Genomic DNA, 17,176 nt, shown 5'->3' on the forward strand with positions numbered 1-17,176 from the left:
TGCCTCACTTAGAATCACCATGGGTTTCTATAGATCAAAATAAACATGGGATTGGAACCATCAGAGGGCTTGATGCAGGGTTTCAAAAGCTTGCTTTGCTTTTTTATTCCCAACCAACTGTCTCTGGGTTAAACCTCACAGCAGCTTAGTAAGGGCACTAAAATGGGGCAGAGCACAACCACCTATATATTGAACTAGGCCACGGAACAAACATAAATCAGTATCAAAGCAACAGCTTGTAGCTGTTCAGGCATCAGTTTCACACCACTGACCAACAAAGAATTCCCTAGAAACTCCACAGCATCCTTTGTAAAACTGAACGTGGCCCACTCAACTTTATGCCATCTTGTTGGAGTTGGGTTAGCATCAGGTCCAGAATAGCATTATGCTCAGGAACGGTCTTAGCAAAGATGAGAATGTCATCCAAATATCAACTTGTACCCTGGATATTATCCTGGTGCTGAGAGACCACTCTCTGTACTACCTCAGGAGCAGAGACTAAGCCAAAAGGGAGCTGTTCATAGCAGTATTCCCAAATGGTTTGTTGACAAGTCAATAACAACTGCACACTTTCAGGTATTTGCCAATAACCAGATTGATAGTCCAATGCACAGAAAATCCAGGATCCACTTACCCACCAAGTCACTTCATTGAAGGCAATTGAAACTGTTCATGTTTCACATGCGCCTCTACCCTGATATAACGCTGTCCTCGGGAGCAAAAAAAATCTTATTGCGTTATAGGTGAAACTGCTTTATAGTGAACTTGCTTTGACCCGCCGTTGTGCACAGCTCCCCCTTTTCCGCCCCCCCGCCCCCACCCCGAGCACTAGTTTACTGCGTTAAATCTGAATTCCTGTTATATCAGGTCGCGTTATAGCGGGGTAGAGGTGTATTTATGAAGGTCCCTAAAATCTGTGCACAACTGAATATCACCACTCTTCTTGTATATGATCACAATGGGAGATCCAATCCTTCCACCTCCCATATGATACCAAATTCCGTTTGGATCGTCTCCATCAGTGCAGGAAGTATGCAATGTGCGGACAGTGCACACTTCCATGTTCAAATGCACCTGCAGAGAGTATGCATATCCCCATGCTGTCTCTGAATGCTACTTTGCATATCCCCTTCTGTTCTAGCCAACATAATCCTACCCAAAATATCCTGTGCAAGTTCATAATACCAAGATGTAAGGAAAATAATGGAACCGCATATGCAGCTGTGCCTTTAACCATGTAAAACTTTGCAGTCAAGGCTATGCCCTTGTACAGCGCAGAGTATACAGCTTCGCCCACTGTCTGCAAGGCATATAAATGTTTAGAATTTGTAACTACCATTGTCAGCAACTGTCCAGACTCTAAACTAACCCAGAGGAGAGAACATTAAGTTCAGCATCTGTACCCAGCACGCACTTCAGCAGTGTGCCATTAATTTCAGGGTACCAGCTGCAGTGTCTTACCACATGTGAAGATCATACTAAAGGAAACATCAATAAAAGAGGTCTCGTCCGGCTCCACATTCACAGGCCTCACATCTTTGTGAACTAGTGTACTGCGGTGCACTAATTTAAAAAGTGTCCTTCCTTCTCACAAGTCTGACTGGGTAAGCAGGGAAATTGGCCAAGTGACCTATACTATCATAGAAGAAACAGTGAGGAGCTACCAACTTTCGCTGCTGAGGCGATGGTATGGGAATAGGTAGCATCATAGGATTCTGGGTGATGGAAGCAGGAGGAGCAGCTGATGGCTTAAGAGAAGACACAAAGGTAGCAGCAGTCTGAAACACAGAACAACTTTCACCCCAAGAGCTAGAAAAGGCCTCACTCTTAGCAACTGTCACATCAAAAGTTAGCATTCTTGCATCTTCAGCCAGTAACTGTTCATCCCAGGTGGTCAATCAGAAAAATATCCCTGAGCATGATCATCATAACATCCCCAAATTCACAGTCCCTGGCCCGTCACTGCAAATGACATGCAAACTTGTGTATGGTTTCGCAGGGCTGCTGGAGAGCTTCAAAAAACAATTTTCCTCTTTACCAGAACAGAATCTCCAATGCCAAAAGACTTGTTGCAGTTGCATAGCTGCATCAAAGGAGGACTTGGGCTCCAGGAGCTCACCATAAATATCAATGCCATCACCGCCTAATCAGCCAGGGTAACCTAGGTGCATCACAGAGTTGTTTAATCTGCAGATAGTTCCAAAAATTCTAAATAAAGTATCACCATCGAAGGTTGTGCTGGCAGCCTGGGTTGCAGAACAGAAGCACTCGTGGCCATGTTACGCTCTGATGCACCCCAGAATAGCAATCCAAAAAAACACCCCGAAGTAAGACATGCCAGCAGACTGTCCGTCAAAACAAGTACTGACCATGAACTGGAAGGTCAGCAACAGTCTGAATAAAACTTGATTAACAGTCTGAATTGCAGATACGTAGTAGCTGCACACACCCAATGCTAAGGCTCTGTGTGCGCACACACAAACAGGAACAAGAACACTGAATTCAGGTAGCAGGAACCAGGAAAAAAAACAGAAGAGGGAGCAGGAAGCAGGAAGGCAACATGCACACCAGTCATCACAAGAGGCACTATCCTAATGTGTCGGACTGGGGGAGAGGCCAGGATCCATCTTTTACCTACAGTAACTGACAAATAAAGCAGGCCATACAGTTGGGAACTGACTCTAATCACATTCTGCTTCCAAAACACATGAAAACCAGCATGTGTGGGGAAATCCACTCCTGAAAAGGAGACAGACAGTAAATGTACACATTTAGGAAATGTAAAACGTTCCCTTACTGATCCCACCTGTTTGTCGGATGCTGCTGAGTTCTGATCCACTTTCAGCAGCTCCGCTTCCCTCCACACTGACTGATACGCCTGAAGCAAAGCTCTTTTCCGAATCTTGGGCAATGCTAAGTTATTGTCCATCTGAGAATAGCAGCAGTGGAACTCTTGCCTCATTCTCAGCAATTCCTCTTCAGATAATGAAAGGGGCAAACTTAAAAGTTTCCTGTTAAAAAACAAAACCAAACATATGCTATTCTGAGGTATATGCAAACTGGCACAGAGCAAAAAAACCCAAAAACCCAAAACCAACAACAACAACAAACAACAAAAAAAAACAACCAAACTATCTTCAGAGATCCTAGGAACCTGCAAAGTGTGTTTCTCCTCCCAGGTAGCCAGATTCTCCGGATAGCAGGGTGTTAAGTGAGAACATGGCCTATACATTAGAACTGGTCCAAAAAAAAAATTTAGGAAAAAATTCATTGTTATGGATTTTTTACATAAATTTTGTCAACATAAGTCAAAATGAAAAATGTTCAGGGTGTTTTTGTGTGTGCACTCTCTCTCTCTCTCTCATTTTTCCGTAGGGAGATATTGGGGGAAATGGGTAAATAAACCTAAAAATGGTGGGGGAGACACCTTTTGATTTGTTTTGACAAAAAAATTCAAAGGATACAAAACATTTCCCAGGAAGATTCGAATATAGTTCTAAAATCCATTTTTCACTGGATAACATTAATGAAAATTTTGCAACCAGTTCTCTACATCCTCATTTCCTATTCTGAGGGCTTGTATCCCAGAGTGCACTAGCAGGGGCGTGCATGGAATTCAATTAAGGCTTATCTCCTGCCCAGGATGTATTAAGAGGTAAAGAAAGCCCTCTGTCCCCTCCTTACCCCTTACGAGCCCGTATAAGGACCAGACACAATGAATGGTTACTGGTAAGTTCTCATTTTAGATCACTATAGAAAACCAGAGTTTCTTAGATACACATTTTTACGTACCTTCCTTTTTCAACAAAGCTATTGGATGGGAATAATAATAATTAATAATACTAATACCTTATGCTTATATATAAGGGCTTGGCTACACGGAGTTAGCGAAGAGCAAGCTGGGGTATAAATCAAAGTGCATTACAGAGTTCATGGTGGCAGAGTCCACACAGCTGATTAATGTATGTCGGGCTACTGTGCTGTAGCTTTACACCCCCGTTTGCTCTCTGTAACTCTCTGTATAGACAAGTCCAGAGGATCTCAAAGCACTTAACAAAGATGGGTAAGTAGTATTTCCCCAGATTTATGGATAGGAAAACTGAATTACAGAGAGTTTAAGTGTCTTGCCCAAACCACAGGCAGCAAGTCATTGGTAGAGTCAGGAAACAAACTTGGGGGTCTCAAAGACCCATCCTTTAACCACAAGATCCACACTGCTTCCTAGTTTAGGAAAAAGGTTAATTAATGATCAAAATGTTCTATCATTCCAATTTTTATTAGGTATCAGTATTTCATTTCATTCATCTTGGGACAGAAATTTTAAACAGAAAATGGCAAAAGAAGTGGAGCTCCCACTGACATTACTAATACAAAATGCACCAGAAACTTTCAGCAGCGGCACAAATTGGGTAGGTTTGGGGAGGAGGCAATTTTTGCACTTGCTGTAGGCTGCAGAGCTGGGGGGCCATGGTCCAACCACTTTTAAGCAATGGTCTCATACTGAATCAGTTCAGCTGCTGCCAGAGCAATCTGGAGCACTGATCCAGATGAGTGGTTGCAATGCCACTGAAATTTGACCTGGCCACCTCTACAGGCAGAGGGGTGGTTGGGTCAAATTTCAGCAAGTGGCATTACAATCTAGTTCACAGGGTCACAATGCCACTGAAGTTTGACCTTCTGTCCAGATGGCAAGGTAGGTGGGACACATGGTGTTGCAACCTAGTGCACAGAGAGTCTGTTCCTATATGATGGCATGCAGGAGAATCCACTGAGACCTCAATTTCTGGTGGCAGCAGCTCATGCACTGTGTGAGTAAGAGAGAGGGTTGACTCCCCAGTCAAGGGACACCCTGGGTACCTGTAAGAGAAGAGGGTTGGAGACAAGTGAGATTGGAACAGGGTTCTTGCTATGGGAGATGACTGGAATTTACTCCTCCCAAGAAATATCTGAACTGGCATCACTGACTTTCAGGCTTGGAAAACAGAAACTTTCCATCTGGTGACAGAAGGTTAACTCTTACTAGGACAGACTACATGAGATCAAATATTGAGTGTACAGCTTTACTACCACAGTTCTCCAGTTTCCCTCCGATAACTAGGGGACTCTGATATTTTTAACTATTTCATGGCTTATCTTTGTGTTATGAATGGTTCAGTGAGGCACAGAGGGCCAGATTCTGATCTTGGTAACTCTGAGTGTAATCATAACCAGGGTCATGGCATTGCTCCAGATTTACACTGGTGCAGATGAGATCAGAATCTGATTCTCCCCAGCAGGAAATCATCTAAATCCTGAGACTCCTGACTACTTTTACCGTTTTTCATCATTCTATCTTACCAGCAATACCACCTCAGATTGGTTAGGGTATATTAGGTACATCTCCCCTCTAGAGTTAATCAACATAACTACTGAGTCTTGGGTGGGCGAAAAGGTGTTGGTTGATAGAAAGCAAACTGAGGCAAGTAACGTGGATTGCCACCGGATTACTCAAGCTCCAACCAGCCCAGAAGGGACTTCACGTCCCAAATTCTGATTTCTGCAGTGGCAATGTGCTGCACTACCACTAGGCCAGCTTTAATACCTCTCATGCCTTTGGGTCAGGAACAGTTCAGAAGAAAATACATTTAACTTTAATTTTGCAGCAACTGTGGGTGAAAGCATACAATATTAAATTGGTCCTAAGTCAGAGCTATCCCTCTTAAATTTAATTCTTGTATATATTTCTGATACCTGAAGGTTACTTGACAACAAGGCATCGTGTTTCCAACATGCAGCTTTCATTGCTAAAAATTTAATCCTGCAAAAGTGGAAAAGTCAATCTCTATCAAACATTGATGCCTGGCTCAATGATATGGCTGGCCTCTCAGCTAGTGAATTACTGGCATTCCATAGATGGGGAATGCCTGAAAAATTCAAAGCAATTTGTGCTGACTTTTTACAGGTCTATGATTAACGCATTCCTTGAAGACAGATAGGTTGCTTCACCTGCCCTCCCTTTACTCTAACCCTCTTTACTTACTTTGGGTATTATGCTGAATATTGTATTTTGGTATATTTGTTATATATGAAAAAAATTAATAAAAAATTGGAAATTTTTATACGATTTGCAGCAATAAACCTACCCTCCCCCAAAGTAGTTCTAAAAAGGAGGAAATAGCCTATTTGTTTAAAGATTAAACAATAACTAATTCAAGCAGTTTTTGAAAAAAACAGCACACTGATACACTAACAAAGAGTTTCAATTTTAAAATTACAATATATTGTCTCCAGTGTTTTAGAAGGATGATTTTATTGTAGTCAATCACAGTGCCAACAAGTTGTCATTATTTCCATAAAATATGCCTATGATGCTTTTAGAAATTCCTCTCTGAATCAACTAATTGTTGTCAGTCTCTAAATTAAAATATTCATATTTATATTTTCATCCACCTGAGACACCTATCTGAAGGCATCATTTCTCCAACAGGCAGTACTTACTGCTCCACAGTATTGCCTTGGATTTATAAATAGAAAGGTAGTATTGCCAGAAAAAACAGAGGATTAGAAACTATGGCAGATCTCTTATGCCATGCCTATGTTAGGAAAGCATTTTAAAATGTGAATATTTTTGGCACAGAACTACTTCACAGTATCTTGAATGAACCACAAAAATAAAAAGCTATCATTCAAAATAATTCTTGGTGAGAGACTAGAGCTGGTGTCTGGTGATCAAAATATCAATATTAACATACAGTCAGAAAGTGTAAAGAGACATTTTTTAAAGAGCTTTTGATGGAATGTTGTATAATTGCTGTGTAGAAAAATGTACTGGAAAAGTAAGCAGCTTTTAAGAAACTGATTTTTATTGTTGCTGTGTGAATAAAGATTGTATTTGACAAGTGTAACAGGCAGCACTGAAAACTGGAATACATCGTCATAGAATCATAGAAGTTAGAAATGGAAAAGACCTAGGTCACCTAATCCATATGAGTACTACTGCAGGATTGTTATCTACAGTATATTTAGAGATAATAAGACAGTATCTGAAAGGTACATTGAAATGGTTTATGGAAAATTGTTTCAAATTTTGAAAAACCAAAAGTCACTGAAAAGTTAGAAACGAGTTGATTTTCAAACATTACAAGTAACAGGCAGACTCCTATAGATCTGTTTTCCGTAGCTCTATAATGTGCAGTAGGCAAACTTACTGGGACGATGTCAGGTCATCAGATTTGGCCCAGTAGGTCTCATATGTATCTGATTTTCTTTAAAGAAAAGGAAAATTCTTCTCCCCTCATCTGAAGTTGTTTAAGATGACATTAATGCTTTACAGTCCATTCTTTTTAATGAATACATGTCCATAAGCCAGTGGGCAGATTTATTAGCCAGGGTAGTCCAAATAAAGCCCAAACCCTCAAGTTCAGTTCCATGTCCCCTTTCTCAAGGTGAGTTTATTAACAAACAGAAGATTCAAAAAGACTCAGCAAAAACACTTGGGTAACAGAGACCTTTCTCACTTTCCCTGCCTGGGAAGAGGGAGGACACATCCTTGTCCACTACATGACCCTTCTCTGGCTACCACGGTGAGACTCACCCTAATGCTTCTTTAGTCTGGATCTCTCTTGTCTGGTACCCCTGCAGAAAGCCTAATATCACAAGCACAATCCCAGTAATGCCCTCAAACTATGACTTTTAAAAGGTATGCATTCCAAGCACCAGGGCCCTGGTACAATGTCTCACATCAAATATTACATTCCTGCTGCTAGGAAATATGGTATTAATAAATGCACAACAAACGCTCTTCAAGAATGCATCTGAAAACCAGGACAATGCTAACCTAAGAAATATACAGTAATCATTTTTAGGGATAAGAGGCCTGAGGTAATAGTGTTCTGTGAGCAGTGGTGAGACTCATAAAATACTGGGAATATTTCTCTTACTTGCCAATAAATATTTCTGTGTTGTATTTGGGGAAAAACAGATGACAGTTTCATCATATGGTGATAACACTCTTTCCATCCCACTAGCATCTCTGGAGGATGTTAAACAAAAGCTACTAAAAAGTTAGACATTTTTAAATCAGCAAGTCCAGATAATTTGCATCCAAGAGTATTAAAACAGCTGGGGTAGGAGCTTGCTGGACCTTAAATGTTGATTTTTAGTAAGTCTTGGAGGACAGCGGATGTTTCAGAAGACTGGAAGAAAGATAATACTGTGCCAATTTTTAAAATGGGCAAATGGGATGACCCAGGTTATTACAGATCTATTAGAGATCTTGAGCAAGATAATGCAGTGGCTGATATGGGACTCAATTAATAAAGAACTACAGGAGAGTCATGTAATTAATGCAACACAAAATGGGTTTATGAAAAACAGATCCTGTCAGATTAACCTGATATCTTTTTTTGATGACGTTACAAGTTCGGTTAATACAGGTAATAGTGTTGACGTAACATACTTAGATTTCTGTAAGGGGTTTGACTTGTTATTGCACCACTTTTTGATTAAAAAAATTAGAATGATATCAAATTAACATGATAGTACACATTAAATGGATTACAAACTGGCTAACTGATAAGGTCTCAAAATATAACTGTAAATGGGGAATCACTATCAAGCTGGTGTGTTTCCAATGGGGTCCTGCAAGGTTGAGTTCTTGCCCCTGCGCTATTCCACATTTTTTTCTGTGACTTGGAAGAAAACACAAAATTATCACTTATAAAGTTTGAAGATGACACAAAAATTGGAGTAGACAATAATGAAGAGCACAGATCACTGATTCAGATCAATCTGGACCGTTTGGTAAATTGGGCACAGGTGAACAATATGTGTTTTAATATGGGTAAATATAAATGTATACATCTAGGAACAAACAATGTAGTCCATACTTACAGTATGGGGGACTCTTTTCTGGGAAGCAGTGACTTTGAAAAAGATTTGGGAGTCGTGGTGCATAATCAGCTGAACATGAGCTCCCAGTGTGATGTTAATATGATCCTGGGATGCATGAACAGACTAATCTCCAGTAGGAATAAAGAGATTATTTTACTTCCATATTTGGCACTGGTGTGGCCACTGCTGGAATACTATATCCAGTTCTGGTGCCCACAACTCCAGAAGGATGTTCATAATTTGGAGAGGGTACAGAGAAGAGCCACAAGAATTATTAAAGGATTAGAAAACATGCTTTAGATTGAGCTCTTGGAGTCTATCATTATATTTAGCTTAACAAAGAGAAGGTTAAGGGATGATTTGATCACAGTCTATAAGTATCTACTTGGGAAACAAATATTTAACAATAGGCTTTTTAGTCTAGCAAAGAAAGGTATAACACAATCCAGCAGCTGGAAGTTGAAGCTAGCCAAATTCAGACTGAAAATAAAGCACAAATGTTTAACGGTGAGTGTAATTAACCATTGGAACAATTTACCGACTGTCATGGTGGATTCTACATCATGACAACTTTTAAAGCAAGTTTGGATGTTCTTCTAAATGATATGCTCTATGAATTATTTTGGAGGAAGTTCTATGCCTGTGTTATAAAGGAGGTCAGAGCAGACGTTCACAATCATTATTTCTAGCCTTGGGAACTGGGAATCTCTGAATACTGAGAGCTTTGCAAACAAAGTATGGCATATACTGAATTAAAGCCTAAAAATCCTAAATCACCCTTATAAATTTAACAAATTAATCTTCTTGGAATTTTCATTAAAAATCCCCAGACAAACCAAAGGGGATAATTTTCACAAGCACAGAGCAATACAGCACATGTTGACTGCAGTAGGAGTGGGGGGTTCTATGAAGTGGTGAAACTCAGGTCCAAAGTTTATAGCAAAGAATTGATAGTTAAAAATTAAGCCCACTTGTGTGTTAAACTCATACTTACTAGAGGAATAACCAAGAAAAGAAAATGGACAGATACTTACTTGAACACTAACTGTTCCCAACTCCTTAATTTTTTTTGTTCTGCAATGCTGTGTTCCAGCTCTTGGCTCAGCTTTTGCCTGGTATTCTCAAGCCATTCTCCAGTGGCCATATTTTTGTCATGTTCTTCTTTTTCAAGCTGTTCAGTCTGAATAGCAATTTCCTTTTTATGCTCCTCAACAATTTGTTGCAGGAATGGCTTTGGCACATTCAGTTTTAACAGTTCTTGAGTGATTACTCCATACTGAATGCGTTTAAGTTCATCAATAGCTTTCTCTGTCAAAGTAAATCTAAGCACCTTTATTTCTTCACTGGCATCATTATCAAGCTTTTCAATAAGCTCTTCAAATTCAACAGCATGATCAGTCAGAAGCTTTTGCCAGTGGCTCAAGTAGTGGCTAACCTCTTTAGTGGTTTTGAAAGTGTCTCCTATCGACATCTGCTCCTTTCTTTGTTCTTTCTGCTGATTCATTTACCAATTAAAAAAAAAAAAAGATACAAGGTAAATAGAAAAAACTTTCTAGTTCTAATCCCCTATATACATATTTCATACCAAGGTGAAATTATACATAATTTTTTTTGTAATACTCAGAATGATAATTTCATTGCATAATATCAGCACTGCATTCATATGTGCCCAAAAGGCCACTATTAACTTGGGTTGAAGTTAGACAAAATGCTAATACTTACAAAAACACAGTGTGCAATTTATCTCATGTCCTGACATATTTGCAAATATTGGAAAGGGTCAGAAATCTAATGAACTGGTAAAATTCCAAATGCAAACTCTGATCAAAGAAACACAGAGGAAAGAAGAGAAAAATGGTGTACTGATATTTTATATTACACTATGCAACATTTTCACTGTAAAGCTAGCCAAAGCTTCCCTTGTGGGGAGAAAAAAAGATACTGAATGCCACTGAAAGAAGGCCAAGATTTCTCTTCACACCTGCTCTCTCCTTGTTTTAACACGATTTATCTTTTAAGAGCATCAGAACATTTTGAAATGTACGTCCCAACAATCCCAATGGATTTCCTGCATCTTTTGATTATTTCTTTACAATTCACATACAGGAGTCTAAATTGTCCAATTATGCATTTTGGTGTAAAGTCAATTAACCCAGATCAAGATGGAGATGGGCACCAGTGGCAAGCCCAGAGAATACAATGGAAGTGTTGGCCCTCTGCACGATTGCCAGAGCTCCAAGGCATTTTCCTCCATAGAGTTTGGAACCTTGGTGCGTTTGGAGGGTCATGCTCCCTGCCCCCACTGTGTTGAATCTAACCCTATAATCCCGACCTGATGAGATGTCAAATTCCACAAATGGAAACTCAGCATTTTCTTCATGTATATCACTTACCTGCAGGTTTTCTAAATGGTAAGAAATGATCTGGTCTTATGCCATCAGGCTATGAATAACTGCTCAGTTAAGACAATACAGTAGAACCTCGGAACAATGACTATCTTGGGAATGGACATTGTTCGTAATTCTGAAATGTTTGTAACTCTGAACAAAACACTATGGTTATTCTTTCAAAACTTTACAACTGAACATTGACTTATTACAGCTTTGAAACTTTAATATGCAGAAGAAAAATATTGCTTTTAACCATCTGAATTTGAATGAAACAAGCACAGAAAACAGTTTTCTTGCCTTGCCAATTTTTTTTTAAACTTTCCCTTTATTTTTTTCAGTAGTTTACGTTGTATGCAGTACTGTACAGTATTTGCTCTTTTTTTGGTCTCTGCTGCTGCCTGGTTGTGTATATCCAGTTCCAAATAAGGTGCATGTAATCAGTCAGTTCAAAACTCTGGTATTCATAACTCTGAGGTTCTACTGTATATTGTGGTAACGCCACTAAAAATTATGAAGACTGATTTTCCTCTACTATCCTAGCATGGATGTTTATCATCTTCATCATCATAAAATAATTAGGCTTTATCTTTCAATTTAATCAGGTATTTTTCAGCATAATCACAGGGTAAATGGTTACACTGTACATAATCACCTTTTGCAAAATTTCTTGTCTTCTCTTAGTAACGAGTTTCTGGTGAAGCCTTTGCTTTTCCTGTTTTAAATTATGATCCAACTTCTGTTTAACAGAATGAACTTCTGTCTGAGCTTGGTCTAGAAGTGCTCCCAAATGATTTTCAGACAAATGACCAGCTCTGTAATAAGAGTGTTAAATACCGGTTATCTTGAACACTTAACAGTAGAGAGCATGTGTTTGTATAAAGGCACACGGTTATTTATTTCTGTTGCTGTAATGCTTAATAGAATCATAGAATATCAGGATTCGAAGAGACCTCAGGAGGTCATCTAGTCCAACCCCCTGCTCAAAGCCTCTTACAAGGCTCAGGATCTCACTGTATTGGACGCTATGCAAGCAAATAATACAAAGACAGTCCAAGCCTCAGAAAGCTCACAGTATAGCAAATAGATAATAGGAAAGAGGTGAATAAACAAATGGGGGCGTGAAGGGGGAATGGGAAGGAAGGAGGAAAAAAAAAGAACCAAGGAGACCCATACACAGATAGACTCATAGACTCTAGGACCGGAAGGGACCTCAAGAGGTCATCGAGTGCAGTCCCCTGCCCTCATGGCAAGACCAAATACTGTCTAGACCATCCCTAATAGATATTTATCTAACCTACTCTTAAATATCTCCAGAGACAGAGATTCCACAACTTCCCTAGGTAATCTATTCCAGTGTTTAACTACCCTGACAGTTAGGAACTTTTTCCTAATGTCCAACCTGAATCTCCCTTGTTGCAGTTTAAGTCCATTGCTTCTTGTTCTATCATTGGAGGCTAAGGTGAACAAGTTTTCTCCCTCCTCCTGATGACACCCTTTTAGATACCTGAAAACTGCTATCATGTCCCCTCTCAGTCTTCTCTTTTCCAAACTAAACAAACCCAATTCCTTCAGCCTTCCTTCATAGGTCATGTTCTCAAGACCTTTAATCATTCTTGTTGCTCTTCTCTGGACCCTCTCCAATTTCTCCACATCTTTCTTGAAATGTGGTGCCCAGAACTGGACACAATACTCCAGCTGAGGCCTGACCAGCGCAGAGTAAAGCGGAAGAATGACTTCTCGTGTCTTGTTTACAACACACCTGTTAATGCATCCCAGAATCACGTTTGCTTTTTTTGCAACAGTATCACACTGTTGACTCATATTAAGCTTGTGTTCTACTATGACCCCTAGATTTCTTTCTGCCATACTCCTTCCTAGACAGTCTCTTCCCATTCTGTATGTGTGAAACTGATTGTTCCTTCCTAAGTGGAGCACTTTGCATTTATCTTTATTGAACTTCATCCTGTTTACCTCAGACCATTTCTCCAATTTGTCCAGATCATTTTGAATTTTGACCCTGTCCTCCAAAGCAGTTGCAATCCCTCCCAGTTTGGTATCGTCCGCAAACTTAATAAGCATACTTTCTATGCCAACATCTAAATCGTTGATGAAGATATTGAACAGAACCGGTCCCAAAACAGACCCCTGTGGAACCCCACTTGTTATACCTTTCCAGCAGGATTGGAAGCCATTAACAACTACTCTCTGAGTACGGTTATCCAGCCAGTTATGCACCCACCTTATAGTAGCCCCATCTAAATTGTACTTTCCTAGTTTATCTATAAGAATATCATGCAAGACCGTATCAAATGCCTTACTAAAGTCTAGGTATATCACATCCACTGCTTCTCCCTTATCCACAAGGCTCGTTATCCTATCAAAGAATGCTATCAGATTAGTTTGACACGATTTGTTCTTTACAAATCCATGCTGGCTATTCCCTATCACCTTCCCACCTTCCAAGAGTTTGCAGATGATTTTTGTAATTACCTGCTCCATTATCTTCCCTGGCACAGAAGTTAAACTAACTGGTCTGTAGTTTCCTGGGTTGTTTTTATTTCCCTTTTTATAGATGGGCACTATATTTGCCCCCTTCCAGTCTTCTGGAATATCCCCCGTCTCCCATGATTTCCCAAAGATAATAGCTAGAGGCTCAGATACCTCTTCTATTAACTCCTTGAGTATTCTAGGATGCATTTCATCAGGCCCTGGTGACTTGCAGGCATCTAACTTTTCTAAGTGATTTTTTACTTGCTCTTTTTTTATTTTATCTTCTAAACCTACCCTCTTCCCGTAAGCATTCACTATATTAGACATTCCTTCAGACTTCTCAGTGAAGACCGAAACAAAGAAGTCATTAAGCATCTCTGCCATTTCCAAGTCTCCCGTTACTGTTTCCTCCTCCTCACTGAGCAGTGGGCCTACCCTGTCCTTGGTCTTCCTCTTGCTTCTAATGTATTGATAAAAAGTCTTCTTGTTTCCCTTTATTCCCATAGCTAGTTTGAGTTCATTTTGTGCCTTTGCCTTTCTAATCTTGCCTCTGCATTCCTGTGTTATTTGCCTTTGTGTTATTCATCCTTTGTAATCTGACCTAGTTTCCATTTTTTATATGATGCCTTTTTATTTTGTAGGTCACGCAAGATCTCGTGGTTAAGCCAAGGTGGTCTTTTGCCACATTTTCTATCTTTCCTAACCATTGGAATAGCTTGCTTTTGGGCCCTTAATAGCGTCCCTTTGAAAAACTGCCAACTCTCCTTAGTCTCCATTCAAGACTGAGAGAGAAAGACAGAGAGGCCAACCCAAGAAGAAGTGGAGGTATGTCATAAAGGAAAACATGTTAGCATGTGTTGTGATAGAGGATACAGAACTGAAAAGAGCACTTTGGAAGGAGAGGACTTGTAGAGTGGATCCCATTTGATGGGATTCATGCAAGGAAAAAGAATCACCTGGCTACGCCCCATGTCTCCAGCCCTGCGCTCTGCCTCCCAGGCCCCACAGAGCTCCTCTCTCACCTGCTTTGGGGAGTGCAGGGCTGAGAGTGCCTGGCAGGTGGCGGTGAGGACATTGGGGGTGGCCTGTCTCCGTGCTCACCTAGGATTTTTCCATATGAATTTAGCTGTCCCACATTTGTTTCAAGTTAGATTTTACCTCAAATTCCCCAAATAATCAAATTAAAGCAAAGTTGAGGAATATTTATTTAGTTGAGTGGCATTTGCATTTTGCCCAAAGTGAATAGAGGGTTCCAGTTCAAAGCCAGCACTTGCTTCTCCATCTATCATTTGAGAGTTTACAGTCACAGACTCATAGACTTTAAGGTCAGAAGGGATCATTATGATCATCTAGTCTGACCTCCTGCACAATGCAGGCCACAGAATCTCACCCACCCACTCCCGTATCAAACCTGTGTCTGAGTCATTGAAGTCCTCAAATCATGGTTTAAAGACTTCAAGGTGCAGAGAATCTTCCAGCAAGTGACCCATGCCCCAAGCTGCAGAGGAAGGCGAAAACCCCCTCGGGCTTCTGCCAATCTGCCCTGGAGGAAAATTCCTTCCCAGCCCCAAATATGGCGATCAACTAAACCCTGAGCATGTGGGCAAGACTCACCAGCCAGACATCCGGGAAACAATTATCTGTAGTAACTCAGATCCCACCCCATCTAACATCCCATCACAAGCCATTGGGCATATTCACCACTAGCAAAGACGAATTAATTGCCAAAATTAGGCCATCCCCTCCATAAACTTATCAAGCATAGTCTTGAAGCCAGATATGTCTTTTGCCCCCACGCCTCCCCTTGGAAGGCTGTTCCAGAACTTCACTCCCCTAATGGTTAGAAACCTTCATCTAATTTCAAGTCTAAACTTCCTGATAGCCAGTTTATATCTATTAGTTCTTGTGTCCACATTGGTACTGAGCTTAAATAATTCCTCTCCCTCCCTAGTATTTATTCCTCTGATATATTTATAAAGAGTAATCATATCTCCCCTCAGTCTTCTTTTGGTTAGGCTAAACAAGTCAATTAAATGAGTGACAGAACACTGTCCCCTGCCTATCAAACTTGCTTTAAATTCTAATGGGGAGCTCAGTTCAGCCTCCCTCTTTATCGCATAGGTTTGTTAAGTTTTGTAGAACTCAATTTTTTCAACTTCCATCCAACACTTTAAAAAAAAAAAAACTTCTGTGGGGAAAAAGCCCTCAAAGCAATCCCATGAGCTGCCAACGTGCTCTACTTGAAGCCAAAAAATGTTTGTCCTTGCTTGAAACCAATTGATTATAAATTCCAATGATGTGGTAGATAGATTGGGCAGTGCCAAGCCTCCCTTCAGCTTTGGGAACTGCAAGTTCTTATCTAGGCTCCTTTCTGTGACAAATACAAGGGAAAACAAAGTAGTTTTGTGGGTGGTGGGATTAGATAAGAGGATGAGCAAGTTATGCAAAATAACCATCAATTAAGACAGTGGTTCTCAAAGCCGGTTCGCCGCTTGTTCAGGGAAAGCCCCTGATGGGCCAGGCCAGTTTGTTTACCTGCTGCGTCCGCAGGTTTGGTCGATCGCGGCTTCCACTGGCTGTGGTTCGCCGCTCTGGGCCAATGGGGGCTGCAGGAAGCAGCGCGGGCCGAAGAATGTGCTGGTTGCCCTTCCCACAGCCCCCATTGGCATGGAGCGGCAAACCGCAGCCAGTGGGAGCCGCAATCAGCCGAACCTGTGGTAAACAAACTGGCCTGGCCCGCCAGGGGCTTTCCCTGAACAAGCGGCAGACTGGCTTTGAGAACCACTGATTTAAGATATTACTTTTAAATACCTTTAATCTATTTTGTGCTGAGGGAATTACCCGGGAGTCTTTGCAGTCCCTTTACAATCCCTATCCAGAGTAGAGTAAAGGGCTGCTGCAGGAATCAGAATTGAGGCCACGAGATGAAAGGTGGGGGGAAAGTGATGTAACATGCCAGCAAAGTGACCAGTGCGGTGACAGATACACACTGATGACGGGGACGATGATGGATACACATCTCATAGTTCCATGTTGATTTATTCTGTGGAATTTTTTTACATGCAAAAATCTTAAAAGGCACTCAGATTAAATTGTAGGTACTTGTGGGTACTACAACCACAAGGGCCAGTAAAAAGAAATATGGACTGAGTTTCCTATGACACAAACAATAGAGACAAGGAGGTGTAGCCATAAGTTCAAGCAGAAGCAGATTTTCAGTTAAATAACATTAATAATATAATGGTTATACCTCTAAGAGACAAAAATGAAAGCATCTCCAGGCTAAATGCTCAAGACTTAAAAGACAAAACTAAAAACGGAGCTAGCTAGAATGCCCAGTATAACTGACAACTCGAGGTATGATTGACAATTTAAAAAAATAGCGAAAGGGCTTCAGACTTTAAACTAGAGTTTGTCTGATGGGT

At 40.5% G+C, this 17,176-nt stretch overlaps 1 protein-coding gene across 5 annotated transcripts in view; it reads right to left on the reverse strand.

Annotated features, from left to right (window-relative positions):
* EVC2 (EvC ciliary complex subunit 2) overlaps positions 1–17,176 on the reverse strand; it is a 168,672-nt gene that overhangs the window by 56,150 nt on the left and 95,346 nt on the right. For 4 of the 5 annotated variants that reach the window (XM_050947365.1, XM_050947363.1, XM_050947366.1 and 1 more), the window contains exons 13-15: positions 11,914–12,073; positions 9,906–10,366; positions 2,807–3,011 (exon numbers count right to left, since the gene is read on the reverse strand). In XM_050947365.1, coding sequence (XP_050803322.1) covers positions 2,807–3,011; positions 9,906–10,366; positions 11,914–12,073 — 826 coding nt within the window. The remainder of the gene's footprint in view (positions 1–2,806; positions 3,012–9,905; positions 10,367–11,913; positions 12,074–17,176) is intronic. The other variant, XM_050947364.1, reaches the window with a different exon arrangement.

This window comes from Gopherus flavomarginatus, chromosome 3, assembly GCF_025201925.1.
Source record: "Gopherus flavomarginatus isolate rGopFla2 chromosome 3, rGopFla2.mat.asm, whole genome shotgun sequence".
In the NCBI taxonomy this organism is placed as follows: domain Eukaryota; kingdom Metazoa; phylum Chordata; order Testudines; family Testudinidae; genus Gopherus; species Gopherus flavomarginatus.